The sequence below is a fragment of the Lontra canadensis genome, unplaced genomic scaffold, assembly GCF_010015895.1.
Source record: "Lontra canadensis isolate GAN:19392208 unplaced genomic scaffold, GSC_riverotter_1.0 scaffold129, whole genome shotgun sequence".
NCBI classification, from domain to species: Eukaryota; Metazoa; Chordata; class Mammalia; order Carnivora; family Mustelidae; genus Lontra; species Lontra canadensis.
In genome coordinates, this window is record NW_022631123.1 from 94,497 (window position 1) to 122,001 (window position 27,505).

At 40.9% G+C, this 27,505-nt stretch overlaps 1 protein-coding gene across 1 annotated transcript in view; it reads left to right on the forward strand.

Moving 5' to 3' along the window:
* FNDC3B (fibronectin type III domain containing 3B) overlaps window positions 1-27,505 on the forward strand; it is a 190,287-nt gene that overhangs the window by 76,332 nt on the left and 86,450 nt on the right. The window contains exons 6-8 of the mRNA XM_032842390.1: window positions 17,809-17,867; window positions 24,947-25,098; window positions 27,284-27,343. Of these exons, the coding sequence (XP_032698281.1) occupies window positions 17,809-17,867; window positions 24,947-25,098; window positions 27,284-27,343 (271 nt within the window). The remainder of the gene's footprint in view (window positions 1-17,808; window positions 17,868-24,946; window positions 25,099-27,283; window positions 27,344-27,505) is intronic.

Genomic DNA, 27,505 nt, shown 5'->3' on the forward strand with positions numbered 1-27,505 from the left:
TCTGGCAACTAATGTAAAGTCAAATTTGGAAGACGCCCGGATTCTCATGGAGTTGTGCAAGCTGAAATTATTAAAGAGGATTAGGGACCACAGCTGGTGAGCAGATGGAATGCTTCTAATTTCACCATCTTAGGTAGCAGTAAACCTAAATCTGCACAAAACCTATTCAGTGTTTCTCTAGTTCATTTCCCTTTATCCTGCTGGAATATGTGATTCCCCATCAGATGTGATGCCTTAATGGTTGGGGATGATGAGCCTTAACAGGCCACTCCCTTAGATGATACGGGTCACGATTCAGTGCGGCCATCTCCAACTCCATTGCATGTCGTGTTGTAGTAACCACTGTTTAATAATGTACTGATGCGAAGCTCAGGAGGCAACAGGGGGAGAAGACGACTTTCACATTTCCTTCAAAATGTAGACATGAAGGCTAGCTCACCATAACACGACCAGCGTGATTACATTCCGTTGAAGGCCAGTTCACACTGCAGTCATTACAGCTAAGTACTTCAACCATTTGCTGCTGAAAGGAATTCCTGAATCCGTCTCCTCGGCTCTTTTTCTTGTGTGTCCACTCCTTTAGAAATTTGCCATGCCGTCAGAAAAGCCCTTGAAGCCAGCCACCTTCCACTGCCTGGCAGCCTGATTATAGGCCACCGCTCTCCCACCCCTGCTCTTACCCCCCAACCCCAGGTCCTCTGTCCCTGGCGGCTTTTGACGAGGACCTTCCAACAGAGCAACTGTTAATCTCAGAAACACATGCCTGAGCTGCACCATTCACAAAGGAACGTATTGGTGAGACTTTTGCTCGGTGGTTAAGAAGGTCAGATTGGGAACTCCATTCTGCTATTCCTGTGCAAAGATATTAATTTATGTTTTAATGGCTGTTATGTCATCTACGAACAGAATTCACGTCCGCTCTACAGTTTAGCTGCTCCTTTAGCCTTGCTGATGAAAGACTTAAGGAAAATGGCTGCTCTCCTTTTGAGCGAATGCTGAGTGTCTGAAAATACAGCCAAACAGCTGGAGCCATAAATAAGTGTAGTCTGGATACACTGTGTACTGGCTGGTTGGGAAGAAAACAACACACATATTTCAGGTGGCTTTGCACAGCAAACAGCTGTAGTTGATGGTCCAACATAGTCTGTTCTTTTGGAACCAGTATGAGCTTCTTCTCTAAAGCCACAATCAGCTGCAAAAATATTGTAACGTGTTTTGGAAGCAATTACCGCATAATAGTGTTCTAGCCTCAAAACATCCTGAACGATCCATTTCTATATGGGAGGGGTGGGGGAGGAAAGGGGGAAATATTATGGTACTGATGTATTGGCATGGAGTTAGTCTGTAGAAGTATTGTAGGAAGTGGTCTTTTTTGGAATCGGTTTTACAAATGATTTTTGGTAGCTTCTTTCTGGGACTTCTAAATTTTGTAATTGGATGTGACCTCTCATAGAAGGGTAGCGTAAACACATTTGAACTTTCAGTGTAATTATTTTGTACTGAACCAAGGAGTCTAGCAATCCCTTCAGACTGATTTGTTTGTCTATCATAAGTAAAATTGTTCTCCCCACCCTTCTCTTACTCCTCTTGGATGTAGTAGATGGCAGAATGAGAGGAGGTTCTGGAGGTTCTCCAAGAAAAAATACACTAAGCAACAGAAGACCTAGAGTTCTTTTTGATTTGCCCAGGTGATCTTCACCAAATTCTTAAACTCTCTAGTTTGCAGTGTCTGTATCTAGAAAATGGATGTACTAATACCAAATATTACATTTGCAAATACATGGTACACGTGTTAGATCTCTAGGGCTGCCATAACAGAGACCCCAGACTGGGCAGCTTAACCAACAGATATTTTCCCACAGTGCCGGGGTCTAGATCTAAGATCAAAAGTGTTTTCAGGGCTGGTTCTTTCTGAGGGATGTGAGGAAAGGCTCTTTTCCAGATTTCTCTCCTTGGCTTGTAGATGGCTGTCTTCTCCCTTTGTCTTCATATCATCTTCTACGTGTATGTGCCTATGTCCAAATTCCTTCTGCTTATAAGTTATGACATTAGTCATATTGGGTTTGGGGTCACCCTAATGACCTTATTTTAACTAAATGACCCCATGCAAAGACACTATCTCCAAATACAGTCCCTTTCTGAGGTACTGGGGATTAAAACTTCAAAGTGTGAGTTTGAAGGGAAACACAATTCAGCTGATAACAATACCATATGGAGACCTATCTAATTATAACTGAATATTCTTAGGCTATATTTTATATTTTGGGTTGCTCTGGCAATTCAAAATATTATAATAACATTTTATTCTAATGGATACATTGATAGAAAAATAATGATACTTTTTTAAAACCTAAAATTCAAAGCTCACTTGTGTCTTCATTCCTTATGATTAATTTGCAAATGAAACAATACATCTTTTCCTCTGGAGGCATTAGATGGAACTTCTGTGCACCCACCATTCTGGTTCTCATTTCTTAAGACATCTTTTTGTTTGACTCTTAGTTATAGAGGTTTGCTTGGGAGTTTATTGGGAAAGCTTCAGTGAGTTGAATTGCTTATTGCCAGTAGCATCAAGAAAATCTGAATTTTTTGCCTAAGGGTAAATAGACTCTTTTTGGAAGTGAACGTTTGAGCAAATGGCACTGTTTTACTCTGAGTATCTAACTGCTAGATGGCTTGCTACAGGTGGTAAGCCGGTAAAGACCGAGCCTGCAGCAAAGCCAAGGACTTTGCGGGCCTGGGATTGAGAGCAATGCAAAGAATGAGATCCCTTAATGGAAATTGCTGAGCTTTTCGTTTATTGGGATTGCAGTCGGAGGACTGTTAATTATGGGAAGAAAGGCAGCCAGATGGTCACATACTCCAAGGCAAAAAGGAGAAAGGGTAGTCAGGGCAATTGGAAGCATGCATTAAGATTGCAAAGAGGGAGACGTGCAAATACTTCTGCAGGTCAGACTTGCCTCTTTGGCTGAGTAATTAATTGCTAAATAGGCATAATAGAGTCATCTCAAATGGTTCTTTAGAGATGCAGGATTTGTGCACACAAAAAAACCTATTGTGGAACAGGAAAGCTGGAAAACAGCTAACTTGATTAAACAAAACCAAAGCATTTTAGCCACTAAAAACAACGTGGTGCATTCTGATTTAATTTTCTGCAATCAGATTAGTACATAACACATTAAAAAGCTACCCCAGTAGGTAAAAAATTCTCCGTTGCTTGATTAGTAATGTACTGTTACATTTTTATCATCATGGCAAGCTTAAAGACTTTGAGTTTTTTTGTCAGGCAGACTTAGCTTTAGTTATAGAAATGTTTCCAATCCACAACAAATTTAGGATTCTTACTGAACTTATTTCGTATGTGCATATTGGTTTCCTGTGCAAAAATAAGGATCTGCAGGTGTTTGACACAGTGTGGTCATAATACATTATTTGGTATAATGTCATGAGCTATCACGGTGCCTTCCCCTTATAACTCTCCCCATCATGATGTCTACCATGGTGCTTAAAAGATTAAGCAGAGATTAAAAGCATAGTATGTGTGTTCGTAGGTAGTGTTTCTCTGACCATTTATTCAGTCATATGTGTAGTAAATTTTGCCGTGCCAGGCACTGAGCTAGGCAGCACTGGGGAACTAATGACACATGGCACAGACCTGATGGCTGTACTCATGCAACTCACCCTTCCTGTTTATGTCGGGATTGGAAAGGGTTTACTGTGAACAGGAACACGCAGTGGGACGTATACTTAACTATGGAGAGGAAGACGGATATTAGGGAAGATCCTACAAAGAACACCAGTGCCAGTGGTTGAGAGAAGGGTGACACTGCCTGGAAGAACTGATCTCTGAATGGAGACATGAGGGAGGAGAGGAGTCAGCTAGACTAGGAGAGGAGGGGTAGACTCGTGTGCGTACCCATCTGTGGGTAACTTAAAAGCCTTTTATATTTTGGTATCTTAAAATAGAAACTTGATCATTATAATCTCTAGGAAATTATTATAAAATCAGTTACCTAGCAAAGAAATTGTCAGTTTAATGTATTTGCTGAGCCATGTTGTGGCTCTCTTTAAATCTGTCATTCATTCCTTTTTTGGTGCCTCCCTCATCGCCACCCCCCCGCCACACCCTCCATCCCCACTTTGGCCTTCTCTTTTAAATTTTTTTCTTCTGTGCGGTCTTTTATATTTTCTTCTTGTGGATGTTTACCTCTTGTCCAGTTTGCTCTGTGACCCAAATAAAATGGCTACTTTTGCTGAGGGGTTTCCCTCAGACCTGATGAGCTCACATGATCCAGGGGTTGTAAACCCGTGCTGTTAGGAGATGGAGATCAGGTGAGGATGATTTATCATCTGTAGACATTAAAATGTGGCAGGTAAGGTGTGCCACTTGTAGAGCTAGTTTGGGGCTTAAATGTCATTATTGCAGTTCTCAGACCTTTTGACTGAATTTTAATGTACATGTAAAAGGTCTACATATTAAGGCCTGTGACTACCCTATTTTGGATAACTAGGGTGGTCCATTTGAAAAGAGTCACCAGCTACATAGCTTAAGAATTTTATTTTGTACAGAAACTGAATACTTTAAATTCCAAATGATTTAATTTTATGAAAGACTTAGAATGAGACAGCAAGATCAGCACGTGTGATTTTGGTATAGAGTATCGTTTACTTGAAAGCAACACACAACTTCTTTCATGCTAAGCTTGGACTTGTGAGAGTTCTGCTCTGTCATAGATGTTTTAGAGAGTAAAATCCTGAAACCTTAGAAGTAGAGGGTTTCTGGTTGTCGAAGAGAGGTCACAGTCTCAGAGGAAAATCTCTGGTAGCATCCTCCGTGTAGACCTTGTTTGCCCAATCTAACTTTCCACTTTAGTTTCTTCAACTCAGCGCCATGCATTTAGAGTACAGTCCATTTTCTTTTCTGAACTGGGACAGATGGTGCTGTCTCTTTTGATTATCTGTTTTATAAGGGAAGTGTTGGTTAGGAAGAACAAGAAATGAAACACAGCCAGATTAAATTGAGAGCAGGAATTGTACAGTCGAAGAAAAGCCAAATGTGTTCAGTGTTTTTCTACTTAAAGTTTACCATGACTAACTTGACTTTCTAGAGTTCAAGTTAGCTGTAGGGTGTTTTTTTTCCGCTTTCTTCAGTTTATTTAGGTCAGGGACTATATAGTCATTTTCCATGGAATTTGTAACCCTCTGAATTGGATAATGGCTTGACAGGATTTATGTTTAATCTATGTTATATCTTTTTTATATATGAATTTGGTGTGTTACATAGTGTTTAAGGTGTATAGTGTGTTACTTTGATACATTTATCTTTTGTAATGTAATTGCTAATATAGTGATATTTATCACATTACAAGATTATAGTACATATTATCATCTATATTCATTATACTGGGCATTAGATCACTATGGCTCATTTACTGTTCATTGTAAGTTTGTACCCTTAAATACCATCACTTTTATCTCCTCAACCACTCTCTTCCCCTTCTGCTGCCCCCTTTCCCCAATTCCCTCATACCACCATTTTACTCCATATTTTTCCGGGTTTAACTTTTAGAATCTATGTAAGTGATACATCGTGCTGTTCTTTGTCTGACTTACCTCGCTTACCATAGTGTGCTCAGGGTTCATCCGTGTTGTCCTAAATAGGAAGATGTCTTTCTCGTGACTGAGTAATATTCCATTGAGTATATACAACACATCTTTTTCATCTGCTCATCTGTTGACGGGCATTTGGGTTGCTTTCATGTCTTGGCTGTTGTGAATAATGCTGTGATAAACATGAGAATGCATGTATCTCTTCAAAATCCTGTATTCATTTCCTTTGGGTATAAACCCAGAAGTGGAATTGCTGGATCATATGGTAGATCTTTTTAACTTTCTGAGGAATCTCCATACTGTTTTCCGTAGTAGTTGGCCCAATTTACATTCCCATCAACTATGTATAAGGGTTCCTTTTTCACCACATCCTTGCCAGCACCTGTTGTTTTCTGTCTTCTTGAAGATGGCTCTTCTAACAGGTGTGTGGTAATAGTTCATTGTGGTTTTGCTTTTCATTTATCTGAGGAATAGTGATGCTGAGCATATTTTCATGTGTCTGTTGGCCATTTGATGTCCTCATTGGAGAAATGTGTGTGTTGCTCTTCCTATTTTTTAGTCAGATTTTTGTTGTTATATTGTTTGTTTTTATATTGTGGATATTAACTCTTTTTTATTTGTTATATTATTTGCAAAAATTTCTTTCCTTCCATAAGTTGTCTATTTTGTAGTTTCTTTCGGTGTGCAAAAGCTTTTGAGTTGATGTAGTTCAATTTATTGATTTTTTTTTCTTTTATGCTTTTGATGTCATGCTTTCAAAATTATTTACAAGACCAATATCAGTGAGCATCTTACCTATGCGTTTTCTTCTCAGAGTTTTATGGTATCATGTCTTATATTTTGACCTTCCATCTATTTTGTTTTCTTTTTTTTAACAATATAAATTTATCATTTTATAGTTTTTTAAAGATGTTTGTGATTGTGTTGGGCCCATCAGGATAATATCCCTATTTTAAGATCTGGTCATTGGGAATCTTAATTCTTTCTCTACCTTAATTCTCCTTTACCATGTAACCTAACATATTCACACATTCTAAGGAGTAGCACCTAAACATCTTTGGATTATGGTATCCACTGCACCTAAAGTCAGCTAGAAGCTATAGAATTTTTTGATTGTTCTTTTTTTTTTTTTTTTTTTTTTTTTTTTTTAGTACAGTTGATACAGTGTTATCTTAGTTTCGGGTGTACAACATAGTGATTGGACAAGTTCACCACAAATGTAGCTGCTATCTGTCCTTATACATCTCTGTTAGAATATCATTGACTCGGTGTTCCATTTTGCCTGACCCCCCCCCCCACCCCTCTGGCAACTATCAGTTTGTTCTCTGTATTTATAGATCTGATTCTCCTTTTTGCTTATTCTTTTTTTTTTTCTTTCTTTCCAGATTCTACTCCCATTTTGAGTTAATTTTTGAGTGGTGAGAGATAGGGGTCCAATTTTGTTATTCTACACGTGTTTCTCCAGTTTTCCCAGCATCATTTGTTGAAAAGATTGTCCTTTCTCTTTTGGGTATTCTTTTCTCCCTTGTTACATATTAGTTGGCCGTATATGCCAGAGCTTAATTCTGGGCTCTGTAATCTGTTCCATTGATCATTGTACCTTTTTTTGTGATGGTACCATTCTGATTTTATTATTGTGTCTTTGTGGTATAGTTTGAAATTTGAAAGTGTAATACCTCCAGCTTTGTTCTTTTTTCTCAGGATTGCTTTACCTACTGGAGATCTTTTGTGGTTCCACACAAATTTTAGGATTGTTTCTTTCTGTGGAGAATGCCTTTTGTATTTTGATGGGGATTATGTTGATCTGTAGATAGCTTTGGATAGTATGGCCATTTTAACAATATTAATTCTTCTGACTCATGAACATGAGATTTCTTTTGTTTGTGCCTTTGATTTCTTTCAGCAAAATTTATAGTTTGCATTGTACACATCTTTTACTTGTTTGGTCAGATTTATTCCAAAGTATTTTGGTTTTGATGCTATTGTGATTAGAATGTTTTATTTCTTTTTCAGATGCTTCCTCATTAGTGTAAAGAAATGCAGTTGATTTCTATATTTTGATTTTGTATCCTCCCATTTTGCTGAAATTATTGGTTAATTCTAGAAATTTTTGACTGATTATACAGGATTTTGTAATGACAGTTTTACTCCTCCCATTTCAGTTTGCATGCTTTTTATTTCTTTGTCTTGCCTAATTGCTCTAGCTTGAACATGCAGCACTATATTGTATGGGAGTCATGAGAATCGGAATCCTTGCTTTGTTTGTGACTGAGTAGAAACCATTTAGTTTGTCTCCACTGTGTATAATGTTTGTTATGTATATATGGCTTTTATTAGGTTGAGGTATGTTCCTTCTATACCCAATCTGTTAAGAATTTTTATCACAAAAAGATGTTGTGTTTTGTCAAATGCTTTTAACTGTAGCTATTGAGATGGTATAATTTTTATCTTTCATTTTATTGATATGATGTAGTATGTTTGTGGATTCGTGTATGTTCAACCATCCTTTCATCTCAAGATTAATGTGTTCTTGAATTTGGTTTGCTAATATCTTGTTGAGAATTTTTGCATCTGTATTCATTGGAGATACTGGCCTGCAGTTTTCTTGTAGTATCTTTATCTGGTTTTAGTATTAAAGTAATGCTGACTTTGCAGAATTAAGTTTGGAAGTGTTCCCTCCTCTTCAATATTTTGGAAAAGTTTTAGGAGGATTGGTATTTTCTTTAAATGTTGGATAGAATTCTCCAGTGAAGTCATCTGGTCCTGGAGTTTTCTAAGTTGGGAGTTTTTTGATACTGATTTAATCTCTTGTGATTGGTCTGTTCAGATTTTGTTTCTTCCCAATTCAGTCTTGGTCGGTTGCTTATTTCTAGAAATGTATCCATTCCTTCTTGGTTACATAAATTGTTGGTAATTGTTCATAGTAATCACTTATGATTCCTTGTATTTCTGTGCTGTCATTTGTAATTTATCTTCAATTTCTAGTTTTGAGTCATCTTTTCTTAGTCTAGTTGAAGGTTTGTCAATTTTATCATTTTTGGAGAACCAGCTCTGGGATCCATTGATTCTTTCTTTTTTCTGATTTCTGTTTCATTGACTTCTACTCTGATCCTAAATATTTCCTTCTCCTGACTTGGGGCTTTGTTCCTTTTCTAGTTTCCTGATTTGAAAGTTGTTTATTTAAGGCCATTCTGACTTCTTAATATATGTGTTTATTGCTGTAAACTTTCCTCTCATAACTGCTTTTGCTGCATCCCATGACTTTTGTCTTGTGTTTCATTTTCATTGGTTTTGAGATAATTTATTATTTTCCGTTTGATTTCTTCTTTTACCTAATGATTGTTTCAAGTTTGCGTTGTCTTAAAATGCCATTTAAGATGAATGGCTCTTGGGTTATTGGGTTGCTTTGTTTTAACTTTAATTGCTAAAAGACTTAGAAACCAGAAATGTATTTACATGTTGTTTTTCTTTCTGGTTGCTTTTAAATTAGAAAATCCTTGGCTAATAGTCGCTTTTGACAAATCTGAAAAATTTGGATGAATTTTGATAAATTCTACTTTATGCTACTAAAATCTCTCACCAGCAGTCTACACATCTCTGTGCTATTGGCCAAGCGACCTTTAGCCAGAATATTTTTTTTTGAAGATTTTATTCATTTCTTTGACAGTGAGAAAGACAGCGAGAGCAGGAACGCAAACAGGGGGGAGTGGGAGAGGGAGAAGCAGGCTTCCCACTGAGCAGGGAGCCACATGCGGGGCTCAATCCCAGAGCTCTGGGATCATGACCTGAGCCCAAGGCAGTTGCTTAACTGACTGAGCCACCCAGGTATCCCTAGCCAGAATATTTAATAGGTGTTCAAAACAGAAGTCTTAAGGAGGTGGACAAAGGGACATAGAAACAGTTTGAAGGGCCTCCCACTGGCTACATTTGGTATAGTTTTAGCATCAAAAAGAAGGATTGCACTGGAGTATTACAATGTTTTTAATAAAAAGAATCCATGAATTCATATATACTTAAAGTGAAGGAAGAACTAATACACATAGAAAGAATGATAGAAAGCGTTATCGCCATCTTGCAACTATTAATATAATACCTTCTGGCAAAGATCATCATTGTTTAACCCTCAAGTGAAAGGAGGAGAATGTGCTTTCACTGTGGAGGAACAGGTTACCCAACACTGTAACCAGGTCATCACAGTGCAGAGCTTCACCAAAAGCTTCCAACTGGTGTACTGTGTGCTTCCTCATGTATTGGATGAATTATATCTAGAGAATTCTTGCCAAAAGTTTTTAATTTGAATCTAATTATGAGGAAATAGTTACACATTTAAAATAGTGCTACATGCTCGAAGAAACCTGGTCTAGACTCTTCAAAAATAACAACTTTAGGAAGACAAAAAAATATGGGGGACTTCTGTTCTAGGTTAAAGGAGATGAACAAAACCGGGTAGATGAATCCAACATGTCTTTCTCTATTGGATCCTGGATTAGGGGGAAAAACATTAAAGATACTAATATCATTGGAATGATTGGGGTAATATGAATATGGGATGTATATCAGATTTTATTCTGTTGGTGTTAAATTTTTTGGTTGTGATGTTATGGTTGTGTGCGAGAGGGTCCTTGTTCTTGGGAAAGACACGCTGAAGCTTTTGGGGTAAACTCAAGATCTTGTCATAAGATCAACAAATTCCTTCCAAGTGGTTCTTAAAAACAACGTGTGTGTGTGTGTGTGTGTGTGTGTGTGTGTAGACAAAATGTGAATGCGAGTATAGCAAAATGTTAGCAATTGATCTGTCTAGGTGAAAGGTGTATGGGTATTCATAGTACTAACTCCTTCACTTTTCAATAGATTAAAAGGTGTTTGACAATGTATATTTGTACAAATCAGGCAATTTCCTGAAAATTTTTCCATTTCTAGATTCTCTGGTAAAATGGCAGTGTCGGTCAGCCTTAGACCAATGATCCTGCCTGGCAATAATTGATTGTGATACACAGCAGCTCCCCCTGTTAAGTAGGGTGAAGGCTTTTTCAGTTTTCCACAGTCTTTACCCTTCCCATTTGCATAATACGTCCACCTTCTTTTACTCATTGACATTACCTGCCTTGCGGCTAATATGCATCTGAGTATGTACCCACTTGTATGTACCCACTTATATCCTTTGCCGATTTTCTGGGTGAGGTCAGTTGTACCATGGGTAGTAAGGACTTTTCCATGTGTTAAAACTCTGGGGAATGATTTGGAGCTCTAGCACACAGAGTTAGCTCTGAGTTTGATCCCCGTGTCAGCTGATGAGCTTCACTGGGTTCTTTGGCCGTTGACTGAATATCCAGCCTCACCCTCAGATGTGTAGGTTAGTCATATGGGACGTCAATTAAGAAAATGTAGGTGTAGAAAGTGTTCATATAGGTGTTATAAATATTAAAATTCTCTTTCGAATTTAATGTGTTACAACATTGTTCTCTCTGGATTCTGCCTGTTAGTTGACATAGTCTTGGCAAAAGTTTTGAATAAAGCCACTTGAGAAGTTTTCAATGTGGCATGCCAATTCTTAATGAAAAAACATTTTGTGGAAACGTTTACAGATGCCAACGCAGAAAGTAGTATATAAACTTTAATTACGTTTGTAAGTCGTTCTATCCTGTGTTTAAGCGATTGCCTTCCTGTTACACACCCAGGGAGGGTACCAGCTCTTGCTGGATAATCATGGAGTTGAGCCTTCCCCCAAAATAAAAGAGCTATATCTGGCACAGGTTAGGACTCAGCTAGCCAGTGAAATGTCTCAAACACACAGAGGGAGGGAAAGGACAGGACTGGTGTCTAGTCATGCTTGACAGGCAAGCATATCTAATATGTAATACCCCATCCATTTTTTTGTGGGGTTATCATTGCTGTTTAGTTTGACGTTCTTAAAAAATACTAGCTGTGTTTGTCTAGTTCCATGTACAGGTGTGATTTTTGTGAACTCAAGAATTTTTCTCCAGAAATTTGACAGAGATGAACAGAGACCATCCTAATATTTCAGGCAGAACCAACCCAGTTTAGTTAGCATTCCAAGAAGGTGGTTAAGAGAGAAGCTATGAGTTGACCTGGAAGTCAACAAAGGGATTATATCTGGTGTTTCTCTTTTCTTTCAAGTCCCGGACCTAGCACTTCTGGGTTGTCCTCCTTACTACTTACAGTGTTAGATAACTTTTGCCCAGAGACCCACTTTTGCCTATGAGTAGATGAATGTGCATATTCCTGGTAGGATTTTGCTCAAATCTTGGGCCAGGAAAGAAAATCACTCTTTCTACTCAGTTCCAGAAATATTGACAAAGGCTGGGAGGAGATCTGCCTCCCCCTTACCCTTATCCCATTTACATCCTCTGGCCATCCCTCCTTTCCAGCGGGGCACTCCACCAGCAAAAGGAATTCATCTCTCCTCTGCTCTTCCTCTTAGGGCTCCAGAATCTGTTGGGAGCCCAAATTCCCTTGAAAATATTTTCCTCGACTGGAAGGCAACTTCCTACGACATATGTTCACCTGCCTGCTGCTTTCTCTTTAGTGTTGAGCGTCTGGTATTCCCTTAGCTATCTTCCAGAATTTCCAATAGAGTAACCAACCACTTAACCAGCTAAATGGCTAGAGAGATGTTTGCTTTTGCATTTTAAGCATCAGGATGATTGATAACTGAAGGTATTTCTGGAATATTTGTCCTTGGCATTAACTGCATTGTCCTAGATTATGTAAATTTATTCCTTGTGATTTTGTACATTTTTAATATTTGATTTTAATGCCATTAACTCTGGATTATAATCACTAAATGGAGGTCCTTAAGTAATTAATACTGCTTTTGTATGCATTTATTGATTCTTTTTTCTCAGCATAGGTAATATTTTTTAAATGAAGATAGAGGATTTTTTTTTCTTTTTGATTAGAAAAGCAATTCAGCAAGCATTCTTTAACCATCTTACCTCATCCCCATTCATTCATTTTAGCATTGGTAGGCAGTGATTGCATATTTAACTCTTCCTTACTATTGAGTCATATTTTTTTTTTCATTCCAAAGTGTTTATTTCCATTCATTTAGTACTTACATTGAGTATTTAGTGGTTTTTAAGCCTCTTATCCCCAAAATGGGCATGACGAGAAGTTGCATATTTTCCACGCCCCTAGTTTAATATATAATATGTATTAAAGATAGTAGCGAAGTCAGCTCTTGGCAGATCTGAGAAAGCATATCATGTTATGTCGGGCATATCTGCAAATGAGGCGTGCGGATGAGAACTAGACAGAAGGTTTACAGAGAAATAATGCTGATGTCATTCTGTTGGAATGAAGGGGTTGTTACAACCATAAATACATTCTATAGCTCGCAGCTAAGTGTCTAGCTGCATTTCTTTTCTAAGATGGAAAAAATGTGAAGCAAACCAAAGAAGTAGATTGTGTTTATAAAAGGGGATATTTTAATTAGTTTAGGCCTTACAGTTATTCAAACAGTCTGAACTTACAGTTCTTTGTGGAGCAAACATGAAAACCATTATTTGTGGAAAGTTTAAATTTCACATGACACATATTCCATCTATGTGTGTGGGTTGTTGTTTTGTTTTGTTTTTCTTAAAAAAAAAAGCATATTTGCTTGCTTGTATATTTTTATTTTAAGTTTCCCTTTGCTAAAAAATGCTTTATTTTCTTGGGAGAAGATTTGTTTTTTGGGAGAAGAAACATGTAAGTTACTGTGCAGAAGCCCCCTTCCCCTTTATTTGGCATTTGCAAATTGAGTGGTTCTCAGCTCATTGGGATATGTTTAAATGAGAGGCTTCCCTCTTGACTCCTTTTAAAGAAATTACCTGTCCCCAAAAGTGTCTGTATCTGTGAAACAAAACACCTATTCTCTCTATGAAGCCCTGTCTACGAGTACCTAGTAATCCTTCTTTACTGATTGGCAGTCTTCACTGCAAGGAAAAGGCTTTCAAATATTAGGAAGGTAGTGATGTGAAAGGTGGGTTGTCCTGTCCATCCACGTCAGCCATGGTGGCAACGAAAATCAAAGCAGGTAGAAAATGATTTTGATCTGTTGGCTTAGCTCCTGGCAGCTTCAGTGCAAGGAGAAAGAAATACAAAGTTGACCTCTAAGATCTGCCTCTGTATTAGTTGACTTGCTACAAACCAGAGGGAAGAACGCAGGCCTGATGATGAAAAGAACCTTGTCCTACAACCTTGTGCCAGAACCTGGCTCCCCCCACCCCACCCCACCCCTTCTAGGACATTCTGCTCTTCAGTTGTCACGCACCAGATTCTTTAAGGAAGTAAAGACAGAAACAAACGAGACCTAGTTTTCTCTTTAACTTGATATAAAAGATTTACTGAAGGCAGGTCACCAGAACTGTTCTTTCTGGTTTCGTTTGGAAATTTTTGTGAGAGCATTCACTACTATTTATCTGTCCTCATGCACGATACAGCATGTGTGTGCATGAGCTCGAGGCGAAGGGAGAACCACAGGGGTAAAGAAAGCAGGCGAGCAAGCGAAAGCTTCATCCAAACTCTGGAATCTCCTGGATAGCTGAGCTCCAAAGCTGTTGAATGGAAAGGGTGATAATTTGTAGACTGCTCCGAGGCACAGTTCAATTTAGCTTTGTGAGAAGCAGGCCAGGGTCTGAGAGAACTGGGTTATTCAGGTGGGAGAGTTGTGAATTTTGGCATCCCATAAAGGACTGCTAGCTTTCACACGTGAGTTTACTTTACATGTGTAAGTAACTGTCACTTTAGCTCGGTTGAATGAGTTTTATTTTCACTCTTGTGTGTGCACATTGTATGCCTGGCATTTACTCTTTTCTCCTAGTCTGGGGCAGCACAAATGGAAAAGTGTTCAGTAAATGTGGTATGAATGCATTTTTCTCTTCTTTCTCTGTATTCAGCATTTAGAATCTTGAAAGAAAGAAAGAAAGAAAGAAAGAAAGAAAGAAAAAGATAGAAAGATAGAAAAGGAATCCGGTCTGGCTTTGAAACTGCCGTTTCTCCTGATATAATAGGCCAGTGAATGTCCCTTTACTACCTTTCCTTCCCTCGCCCTGCCCTTTTTAGTTTTGATCTTCTCAGAATCCTTTGTTTATTTGGCTCCATTCATGACCTGCTTTTTCTTCTTTTCTCACATACCTTCCCTCAGATCCAAAGGCCTTTGCTCTATTTATTTGACAGCTTTCTTAGAGATGGAAAAAAAGAAAAGAAAAGAAAAGAAACAAGCCCAACAACCCAGGCTCTCTGATGGGACCTGGGGGTGGGGGTGTTCTGCCGCCACCTTCTTGCTTCCATGCGTATACCCACCCCCCTCAGGCCTCGGCTCTTCTCTCTCCACGTGCTCGCCTTCGCCACCCCCAGAGCCTTACTCATTTGTCGCCCGTGCGGTCAAAGGTTCTGCTTGCTTTTGGGCCACACACTGGTCTGTGGCCCTAGGGAGATGTGTCTGCTGGCCTGGCATCTGTTGCCTCCCTCATTCCTCCTCCTCATTTCTCAGTCACCAATGACACCTGCATGTGTAGTGTTCAGCCTCAGAGGTGAAAACCGTGATGCACAGAATAGACTTGGGCCCTGCCCACTGCTGTGAGGCGGAGTGGAGACTGTCCATCTTGCTCACAGTGGTGTGCACATGAGCCAGCGGATGGTGCCCTGAGCAGCCAGCACGTACCTGGGTGCTCAGGAAAGGTCAGCTTTCCTCACCGTGATCACGGACAGACTGGAACAGTCCTGACCTCCCTTTGGAAGTTGCTTTTATCCCATTCTGGACCTTTCACTTGTATTTCTGGCGCTTAACCTGAAACCCATTCTTTCCTGTCTTAAACAGACACCCCCCCACCCCCAATCCAACCTCCTTTTCCATTTTTCCTTTTTCTGTCAAAAGCCTGACCATTTTCTCCTGTTATCTGTGTTTGAAAGCTGGCGAGGGTGAGGGGGCTTCCATTTTTGTGGGACAAAGTGTCCCTTTTCACTCCTTTCTTTCATGCCCTATATCTAGTACACAGTCCTGAGGATTCTTCTTTTGCTGAGTTCTTCAGTTCTTCTCCTCGTCTTTGTTGAGTAGGTGATTATCTCCGTTCTAATCTAAACCTTCATTACCTCAAGGATAGGGTCTGGCTTTGGGCTTCTTGTCGTTGTGCGGTTGTGCCAGTGACTGCAGAAGGAAGCAGTGTAGCTAGTGATGAGAGCGTTTGAAACCATAGGGTCCTGCAAACTCTGGAGTAACCAGAGATTCAGAAAGTTTCGTCTTTAACAAGGGAACCAGTTCATTTATTGCAACTGTGCTTATTTTTATTTTATATTTTTTATTTTTACTGACAGTTAACTTCTCAGATACACATTACTTATAGTTTCCTTAATTACAAGAGGCTTTCCAGAAAGTGTGAGGGTTATGTCTGTGTTTGACTTATAAACTGTTATCTACATCTTAACGGAACTGGGACTACGTGATTATAAACGAGCTTGTCATTTGGTCTTCTGAAGGTGAAGTTCCTCAGTTGTAATTTAAACACCTGTATTGCCGCCAGCCGGTTTCTTTTTCTCACCAAAGTAGAGGTAAACACATTCTCCTAAGTAGAATGCAACAGGAAAGAAAGGAACTGATCCTTTTAAAGTTTAGGGTGGTGCCAGCTTCTTTACTCAGACTTGGTTTCGCTTGTTACACAACAAAAATACTCACTATCTGATTCTTCACGGGGGAAAAAAAAATTATTTTGAGTCTTGTAGCATTGCTGTCTTCCTAAAATGTGTATTTAGCAGGAAAGACAAGTAATAAACAAGGGAACACACAGACAAGAGGATTTCCAGATTTTGGTAATCAAGAGAGAGGAAATAAATGGCATGTGAGAATGACTGGAGGCTGGGCAGGGGGTAGGGTTGAGGCAGGATTCTTGTAGAGTGACTTTGAGATTAGACTTGAGCAATGAGTATGAATAACCCTGGGGAAGAGCTGAGCCTCCTAACCTCTCACCCCCAGTTCCACTTCCCTCCTCACCTCCAAATGCCTGCTTGTCCACAGGGGCAGCGAGGTTTTGGTTCTCAGGTAGCTTTCTAGAATGCTCTGTTTTGGGTTATTTATATCAAAGCACCTATCACATGGAATTGCCTCTTGCTTTCATTTCCCCCCCATTAGACTTGAACTATTTGAGGGTGAGGACGTATGCTCAGCAATCCTGTAACTCTAGCATTTACCTCATAAACTAGGTTTAACAGTTAAATAGATCGGTAAGTTCAAAATTAGATTACATGAAGTAGGTTGTGAAAGTCGGGAGGTTGGTTCCTCTACAACACATAGTCTTAAGTTTAAAGTCTCTTATTAACTTTTTTTAATACACATTCTTCCCTCCCCATCCTCTCTGCTTCAAGCACGTTTCCCCTTCTCTTTCTAAAACAGTTCTTGCCCTCCTGCAAAACCTTCCCACTTCCCCATCTTATTTAAAGACATCACCATCCATCCAGTTGATCAGGCCCAAAACTGGGACATATCCTTGATTCTTTTCATTCCTTCACCCTTGATTATCACACCCAGTCCTCCAACACCTATACCTCTAAAACCAGTTCTATTCTCCCTGTCTTTCATACCACCCCCAGCCCAGGCGACCTCTGTCCTCCACCCAGACAGCACAGCAATGTGCTGACTGATCTCTCCAGGAAGTTCCATGCATACTTTCTATATGTCCATTATTCATGCAAAACCAAACAGGTCTTCTCAGACTTGGGGAAAAAAAAAAAAGACCATGTCAGTCCCTCTCCTTAAACATGTCAGTGGCTGCCCATTGAACTTAGAATAAAAATTGAACTAAAAAATCTGAACTCACAGCCCTGGATGAATTGGCCACTGTCTCTTCAACCTCATCTTTTCATATGGCCTCAGCTTCTAGTGATCCAGTCTCTCCCTTCTTCTTAGGACCTTTTATTTTCTGTTGCCAGGGACATTATTAAATGGAACTCACTGTTAATCTCATCAGCTTTGTGAATATGTAAACCGGTACAGTGGCAGGTTGGCACAGCCTCAGTGAGATCCCCACCCGGGCATCATTGCCATTCCCGATTCGTCATTATCCTGTGTGTGGTACCAAAAGTTCATGGTCACAGGCAGCTGACTCCATGGTAGCACTAGTTAAAGCCCTTGGAGAAGGAACTGGACAACCTCATTACCTTCTACTGGTATTAACCATTCTTCTTTTTTCTTTTTCCATGCAGAGTATGAGTTGGAAGTAAAGAGGGTGCAAGACATTCTTTCAGGAATAGAGAAACCACAGGTATGTCTTCTGGATTTCTCAGCATAAATGACACATTCTTAAGCATTTCAAGTGTGCTTTTCTTTCACCACATAGTAGGTAAACAAAAGGGCCCCTTCCTATTGCTGATTATTTATAAACTATGAAACAGTGTTGTTATTAATGGAGCATGAAAATACAGAACAGCAGTCTTTCTATTCAGTCATAAAACACCAAAATGTCTTCTCTGTTTAGGTATTCTGGATGCAATTAGGTATTCTTTCCTACTTCAAGGATACATACCGTCCCCCTCACACCCTCCCCACCACAGGTCCACAGAACAGTTTTCTTTTGATGATTTCCTTTAGCCTGTGTAAATGTAGTAATAATCATTTTTTAAAACCTCAGTGATTCCAAGTATTTTTCCAGGTAACTTTCAAAAAGGTATTTAAATGTTAGTTGAGAAAAACTAAGTCCAAAATATTGAGTGTAATGGCAAGAAGAAAAATTGGTAGGAATGATGATATTGTGAGGTTTTAAGTTTGATTTTGCCAAATGCTTTGAAATTCAAGCAAAAAATGCAAACTGTTGACTCAGCCTTTCATCTGAGGTGAGAGAGCCAGTGTTTTGGATGTTTTCCGGCCCAAATGGAAAACCTTGATCCTTGGTGTGTTTCAGATACTGAGGCTTTTTAACAGAAGAATTCACACATGCCTCAGGGTACACAGTTGACTTTGACTAACCCTAAAAGCATGAGATATGTTGGAGGACGGGGACAGTAGGGAACTTACCGAGGAGTGGGGTGTCAATGTTGGGTTGTGGAGTCTGTCCTGACTCTGGTAAGGAGCAGGTGGACATTGCAAGTTTCTGAGCAGAGAAGTTACGCAGTCGGGGCTATTCAAGCTGATGAAACCATTGACAGAGGCACTGGATTGAGAAGAGATTGAACCCAGGAAGGCAAGCCTCAGGAATCCATTACTGTGGTGTCAGTAGAGGCTCTAGGAGGCAGAATTCAGATGGTGTTCCCCGGCATTGCAAGGAGAGAACGGAGAGCCATGGAGAGACCTCAGTAAGGTGTTACAGTCTATCGGATACTTGGTGTCACAGACTGCTGAGCTCTCAGGCTTTGATGCCTCCTGTGAAGAGTGGCTTCCTCTGAGAGTCTCCCTGGATTCCTGTCCCTGCCTGTCAACTGGGATTCTCCACACAGTATTTAGAACCACTGTTACTCCCCCAGCCTCTCTGTGCCCTGCCTGTATGTACATAATACATCGTACGCCATTTACTTGCTGCCGCTTCTTCCCTGGTCATTTGTGAGTCCTCTAGAATGGGCTCCTGTCTGTGTCCTTTGTGTATCTTCAGTGCCACTTTTAGACGTGTGGAGTTTGTTTCACTAGCAGGACACCCTGGGAGGTGAAGCCGGCCGGCGGTCAGTCGTAGGTGCCTGGTGGGTCAGGGCTGTGGAGAGAGGGGAATGAGACCTTGATGAGGAGATCCCATTGCATGGAGTTAGGGTTCAAGCAGAGCACTGGGTGACAGCTTGGGGGGATGGGGGTGGAGCATGGAAAGAGATTGGAAAAGTCTGGGGGACAGAATCGTGGGAGAAGCTTATACTTGTGGTACAGCAGAATGAAGAAAACTCCATGAGGGAGGCAGGCGTCAGAATCGGAGCGCAAAGGCAGAGCCGCCAGTTAGTTGAGTGACTCAGCACAGTCACAAAACTCCACAGTCCTGCCTTGCTCACGTGTACACATACACGTGTCTTGTCTTGAGTTACTCCTAGTCGTTTCCTGACTGCACAAGCAACAGAGTCTGTGTTTGTTCGGATCATGTGGCTCTGGCCAGATAAGAGCACTATGGAAATGCTTTAGTCCTTCCCTTGATTCAGCATTTATTGAGCACTTACTCTTTATGGATCATAGAGCAGCTTTGAGGTAAATGGATAGGGCACGAGCTGTAACATTGATAGGATTGTCATCTGAGTGGCCAGAAAGTCCAAAGTGGGTCTCATTTGGCTAAAGTCAAGGTGTTGGCAGGCCTGCATTTTTTCCTGGAGGCTCTGGAGGGAGTCTGTTTCCTCACCTTTTCCAGCTGCTTCTGGAGTTCACCTGGATTCCTCGGCTTGTGGCCCCATCCATCCTCCTACCTCCTTCTCTGATTTTCCTTCCTCCTCCATTCACTTATAAGGACCCTTGCTATTACATCAACCCCACCCAGACACCCCAGGATTGTCTCTGTCTCACATGGTCCTTCAGTTAATCACATCTGCAGAGTCCCTTTCACCTCGCAGGGCAATATATTCATACGCTCCAGGGATTAGGATGTGGGCGTACTTTGGGGGTCGTTCTTTTTCCCCTGGTCCCCACATAGACCTTGTCTGCTTGGTGATTGCCCCCTCATCCTTCCCAGCTCAGTTAGTTGTTTTACACATTTTTTTTCTCCCTCCCCTCCTCTCCCTCCTAGTCTCACCTCCCCTGTCTCTATCTGGAGTTCTTATTCATGATTGTGTCTCTTATTTATCTTTGTGCCTCTGATACCTAGCGCGGTCCTTGGCACATTGTGAACCCTTAACAAATATTTGCTGACTAAATGTGGGGCCGACTGTGGGGGCTGCCGCTAGCTTCCAGCCAGGGAGACAAATGCCTGAAGGCTGGCCGCCATCAGACAGGGCTCAGCCAGCAGTGGTGGAATGTGGGACAGCTTAGTGCCAGAGCTCGGGGCAGCAGCATGAGGAGGAGGGACCTCTGCTTTGCAGTCTGGCACTCTGGGCCATGAACTGTCTCTGTGATCTTGGGTAAGTGACATGAGCACCCCCCCACCAAGCCTCGGTTTCCTCACCTTTGAAAGGTAGGACAATAAATAGCACCAGGGCTATGAGAAGTAAATCATATGTGGTGTGTACAGGACTTGGGATGGAACACCTCTGTGTCGTGTAGAGCGTGTCATTATGTGAAAGTGAAATTCCCTGCTCCACTCTGAAATGGGAAAGGGGTGCCTGGCCACTTCCCAGAGAAAGACCCAGAGCAGCAGCAGTTGGGCTCTTTTTAAATTTGTTTTTCATTTCAGCCACGTCCCATAACGCCTCCCAATGAGAGGCATATATTTTTCTTTGAGATTCTGCAAATGATTTGTTTTAGGTGTATTAAAGGTTTTTAGGATTTGTTGATTCCAGCCATCTTTCTAGAGCCTCGAGCCCCCTGAATTAAGCGAGTCATTGGCTCTCCAGAAACCGGGATACTATAGAGGCCCAAACAACTTAGCCATTGAGTAAAAACAGGGTACAGATTGACGAGGTATTTGTCCTGAGACTTGTAAGAATTCGGTGCCTTGGGATCTGCAAGGCATCTGTGGATCTCAGAAACAAGGTTGCTGTTATTCTAAGTGACTTCGGAAGAAACCCCGGTCAGTACGTGTCACCTCCAAAGCCAGCGCGGTTTAATCTGCTCTGATAACAGTGCTGGATGTTGTCCCCCACATACTGCTGGACTGTTTATTTTCAGGGTGCAAATAAATGTAAGCTGCATTGTTCCCATTCACTCATGTTTAGCTTGTGGAAACAATTGATTTGTCGGTTTCAGAAGTGAGTAAACTGACCTAAGAGAAACAACTGTCCCTCCAAGAAGCCATTCCTCGAAAAAATAATCAGTATATCTGAAAAGATTCAAGGTTGTTAGTACTTAAGGAATGATAGAAACAGATTGTGAAACCCTAGATTTGAGTATCTTTTTTTTTTGAATAATGATCTCTGACCTTTGCCTTTTAAATTTTCCATTGTGTTATTATTTTCATGATGATACTTTTGAAGTGAAGCCAATATTTCCATGGTAATATTTCCTTAACGTACTCCCTAATTGGATCTGCAGGCCTCCCACATAGTTAACTCCAAAGTCCTGACCAAATTTAGAAGCTACTGACTTACATAGAAAATATTTTTTTAACATGGGATGAATAATTTAGTAACTTTATGAAAATAAATGGTATTTTTGATCCAAATAATGAGCATCATTTGCATATGATATAATTTAAGAATTAAGATAGTAAAATTTTACAGAAAAGTTTTAAAATACTGAATGAACAGGAGAGAAAGGGGGACAAGGAGAAGGAGAGCTAAAGACCATATATCAAACACCTACCAGATCAGGCATCTTACTTCCCAGTGTGTATGCACATATGTATGCTTTTACCTAGCAACTACTTCGAGTTGGAGTCTACATTTAATTAACACAGAGAACAATGATTTTTAATCATTATGTAATTACTTAGAAGTAAATGATGGTTTTATGAATCCTTCTAGATCCTTCAAAGCAGTTTAATTCCTCAGCAGGCTTGCACTGGTAACCTCCACAACAAACCCATTTACATCTCTGGTGCCAAAGCAAGTGTCAGCTTGGGTCTTGTCCACTGATCCTGTAACTAGAAATTACCACTTTTATCATCATCGTGAAGGAGATCGACTTCAGTTTGCAGTAGAAAAATTAAACATCAGGAAGTCAGTTTCATGGCTTCTACACTTTTTTTTTGGATGTCAGCCATGACGATCCTTGTGATAGTCAGATTAGCTTTCCTGAAGAAGCCCTGAGCCAGCCAGAGTTCTTAGAGCCTGAATCTCTCATTAGGGTCACCACCTCCCTGGACACCTGGAGTAGGCATCTGGTGCAGAGGATTCCCCTTTATGCGACATTCTCTTGAAAGGCACCGTGTCTTCTCCTGGCATCCTCCTTGAAATGGAAGTGAGTTCCAAGTTGTGCCAGAGACAAAGCTCTCTTTCTGTCCGGATTCCAGCGCCTAAAGAAAGGAAGCCTGAGGCCTGGGAGTCTGCATGAGGGAGGCAGCAGGAGCACAGGAGGGAATGTTCTCCTGCTTCTGCGACAGTGCTAGTCAGCTAGGTGGCAGGCCGCTTAGCTCTAGGAAAGAATTCCCAGAAGCCACAGTTGGCTGTTCTTTGAAAATGCTGGACCGTTCTCAGCACCTCTGAAAGCCTGGCCCGTCAGAGGAGCGCACGTGAACGGAGATCTGCGTTCAGAGGACCCTTTGCCTGCTTCAGTCTTGCTCAGGGAATCTGGAGAAAGGGGGAGCGTTGTTTTAGTCAGTGTTTCAAGGGCTGTACGTCACTCTTGCATTAATAATTGAGCTAAGTATAAGTTCTTAATAGCTGATGGAAAATAATTTAGAGGGTTGTGAGCTTATGGATACTTGTTCAGTATCTAACGCACTAGCATTCGCCAAGCTACTTTGAAACTTGATGTTACTTCGAATCAGTGTTCATCGAATCAGTGTTACTCCACTCTGTTCTTGGAATTGTGCACAGCAGCGATTTTCAGTACATAATGAGCCCTCTTTTGTAATTGTAAACTAAACTCTTCGTAGCAAAATATCTCCAAGTTAAAAATCAAATATAGCACCCAGTACCTCAAGATGACCCATTAATGATGTGTCCAAGAATTCAGCAGACACACTGGTGTGTATGTTGTAGAAATACTGCCTTAAACTCTGTCTAGTCAGGAGAACCAACACACGAGTTACCAAGGAAGGGCTATGTGAGGAAATGACTGCTGGGCACAGGTACCAGCAAAACGTGGCCAGGGCACAGAGAAAACAGTGGTTGATCCTGAGCGGGGTTCCAGGCAGGGGTAGACAGAAACCTTTCCTGACTTGGTCTCAGGCTGCTGTGGGTCTCTCTGTGCTGTGTATCTGATGTGAGAACATTTCCCACATGTCAGTCTTCTCTTCACTCGGTTGGTAGTTTTTGAGGCAGCAGTCCTAGGTTAGAAAGTAGGAAAGTCAAGAGCTAAGTTATAGGTGGAAGGGAATGGCATCCTTGAAGGGGTGGTATAGGGCAGGAAGGGCAGATGGCAAGAGGAGATGCTTGTCTGGAGCCATAGCAACAAGGATGGAGTTTGATTCTGTAACCATGTCTCCGATTTTTTAAAGAGGTGTGTAATGCTGGTCTACCATCCACTGTGTCACCTGTATTAAAAAAAATCAGAGTATCATAGCCCCTTTGGTTTTGTTTTTCAGCTAGCAAACATTTACTAAGCCACGACTACTCACAGTTGACTAGGACTTGAGTCCTGTCCTTATGGAGTCCCACAGTCCAGTGGGAAAGGGAGACAAATGCCATAATGTGATTTATGATAATAAGAATATTAACAAGTTGCTGTAGAACAGAGGGGTGGTGATAGGTGAACTACTTCAGGGAAGGTTACTTGGGAATAAGAAGGCTCGGCTGATGTCATGAATGACGCGTAGGAGTTAGACTAAAGAATTGGTTAAATATATCATGAAGCTGTGTCTGTACGGAGCAGAAATGGTACGGAGGGATCTCTGCGAAAAATGGAACGAACGACAGACTCTCAAAAAAAGATTGGAGTGCCCCAGGAAGCACTAGTTAGAGTGAGCACCTGGGATGGAAAGGCAGGAAGCCCACAACAGGGTCTCTTACTGAACAGCTTACAGCTCCGGGTGGCTGGAGCCCCATCCTGCTGAGAACGGCAGGCACGTGGGGTGGAACCTGCCTCAGTGGGGTCCTAAGTAAGGGAAAAAAGCTGGCATGTTTGAGGGTGCCAGAGTCCTCTGTTCAAATGAGGTCTTACACAGAAGCTGCACACACACACATACACACCACCACCACTAGCTGGGAGGAGGTGAACCACCACCTAGGCACCCATTTCAGCCCAGGGCTGGGTCCCACTCCCCCCATCGCTAAGTTCTTCTGGGAGCTGAGGCCTCCAAGAAGCCTGGTTTGAAAGGTACTGGCTTTGGCAGCTGGGAGGCCTCCAGAAAGTACCTGCGGACAGGGCTCCTTCCAGGTAATGAGATGTTCATCACGGAGATCATGAAAGTCTCACATTCAGCTTTTTACCTTTAAAAAAAATTCCCACACAAGACTGATGATTTTACTTTCTGGAGGATCAAATGTGAATTGCGTTAGGAGAGATATTCCAGGAGCTATTGTGGACATCAGGATCTAGACCATCCGTGTGATGGTTTTTGCCTTGTCATTAAAATTGTTTACCTTACGTTAACTCCCGAGCCTGTCTCAGGCCACTGCTCATCATCACAAAAATGTTACTGCAAGATGTAGTGTCTGAATAATTTCCTCTGTGTTTGTTTTTCCTCAGGTTTCTAACATTCAGGCGAGAGCGGTTGTGCTGTCCTGGGCGCCCCCTGTTGGACTTTCATGTGGGCCCCATAGCGGTCTTTCTTTCCCCTACAGCTATGAGGTCGCCTTATCCGACAAAGGACGGGATGGAAAGTACAAGATAATATACAGGTAGTCCATGTCTCCACATGTTTTCTACACTGCTGAATGGTGAAATCGGAGTCATTAGGGAAAATCAGAAACAGGAAGAATTTAGAGGCTTTGCAAACTTTTCTTTAAATAGTTCATTTTAAGAGTTAGTGATAATTCTAATGGTAGGAGTTATTTTTGTCCAGAGTGATTGCCGATCAGAAATGACTTTTGTAGTTATTTGGTGTTGATGAGCTATTACTTGGTTATGTTAGCCTGTCAATATAGGACTAATGGAAAATTTCCATGAATGCCTATCAGGGTAAAAAGTGAGCATGACTTTGAATTTTTAAATACATATCAGTCATGCGCTCTCATGATTGATTACCTTTTTTTAGACCCAGACGATTTTTTAGTCTGATTTTTTGAAATTCTGTATTATGGTTTCCTTCCATTTCATTCTATTTCTTACTCTCCACAAGAGTTTTCTAGCCTGTAGTAAAGATTGCTTGAAAGCATTTCAGTCCAAGGCTTCCTAAATAAGTATAGCTCAGAGTAAGGAATCATCCCACACCACAGAAACCAGGTCACACCAACTCACTCCCAGGTGAGGACACTGTGGTGATTCCCCATTGTACTTAGAATAAAATCCTAACTCCTTACTCCAGCTCACATCCATTTGGTTCTGTTTTGAGAAGTTGAAATTTGTAAAGAAATGCATAGAGCACCATTTTTCCCAGCTGCTCCAAGAAACAGTGAGGTTCTGTCCAGTCTAGTGCAGGATGACCACGAATGGCAGGAGCTAGCCTCCAGCGCCCAGGGGGGCTAGGTCAATGACGTAAGTGAGGAAGGTTGGGAGTGAGGTGAGCAAGAGCTTTCCTGCCTTCCTCTGAAAGCACCAGCCGCCACTCATGTCAGGCTGTTATCGTAAGGGAATACAGCTCTAGAGTTGCCGATTTCTTTGGATTTTTTTTTTTCTAAGAAATACTGGAAATCTGAATTGTTACATAAGCTTTGCTAATGTCAGACTCATTCAGCAAACTCAAAAACACTAAGGATACAGTGTAGGTCAAACTTGAGAACTGTAGGCACCGTGTGGACACTGGCTTCCAGTTTGCAACTTTAAAAAAAGTGTTACTGTTTGAAATAACATCCAACTTATAAAATGTTGCAGAAATAAAGAGACAAAGGAATTTACCCAGATTTCACCTATTAGTATCTTTTTATTTTCTTTGGCTTACTTTTGGAGTTATTCTTTCTCTCCCATTTTTGCTCTCCTCCCAACCTGTATTTTTTCCATTAGTTGTCTATCACGTGTCCTTTTACTGCTAAATACTTCGGTATGTTTCCCAGGAGTAGGGATATTTTCTTACACAGCCACAATGCGATGACTAACTTCAGGAATGTACGTTGATAAAATACTTCAGTCTAGTCCATTGTCCACATTCCAGGTTTATCTATTCGTTAAATACTGTCCGATAGCGTTTTTCTTCCCCTGAAGTACAGAATCTTGTACAGGGTCTGATATTATGGGTTCGTGGCCATATGTCTTTCACCTTTAACTTGGAACACTGGCGCAGGATTTGTCTTTTGTGACCTTGACCTTTTCTGAAGAATATAGTCAGGCCCCCACCCCTCACCTTTTAAAAACTTTTAATGGAACATTCCTTATTTTATGTTGGCTGTTGCCTTGTGATTAAGCTGCATTGCATTTGCAACTTCTGATCATATAAGTGGTTTTGTTTTATGTAAGCAAGTATTGATTTGTCAGAGAGCAATTAGTATTGATATGTGAGGGAAGCACATGGAGATTTCTTCAAGAGAGTAGAGAAGTTGAAGTATTTGGGGTTCCTGCCAAGGTCAGTCTGAGAGCTACCTTCAGTGGACAGCTGGTGTAGTTATTTTACACTTCCATTTATCTCTCTATTTAATTTCCTTGCTTACTTGTTTTTATGTATTTACTTTGAAGTACTGATAAGACCTTTTGGAACTTTGTTAGTAAGTTAACCTTGCCATTTCCCGGTCTAGGGTGACATCATTAAAAGGAATCTAATTTGCTAGTCCAGAAGGGTAATAATACCAGATAGGCAAGATTATTTCTGGTTTATTGTGGTATCAGACATGAGTTCTGGAACCATTGCTCTACATGACTGTGAGACCCAAATCTAAAACCTGTCTTAACTGTTGAAACTGATATCATTGACTAATAGATAATTTTTCTTTGCAGTGGAGAAGAATTAGAATGCAACCTGAAAGATCTCAGACCAGCAACTGATTATCATGTGAGGTGAGTTAGGATATGAGACCTGACCTGTGTTGGAGAATTCAGATTGCTAAAATAGATCATGTGCTCCTTTTAGGAAGTTTTTGGGTAAGGGCACTTGCCTAACGGAAAGTTGTGCTCCCTTAGCTCTTTGGCCATATGTTAGTGCTGTGCACTTGAGAGATG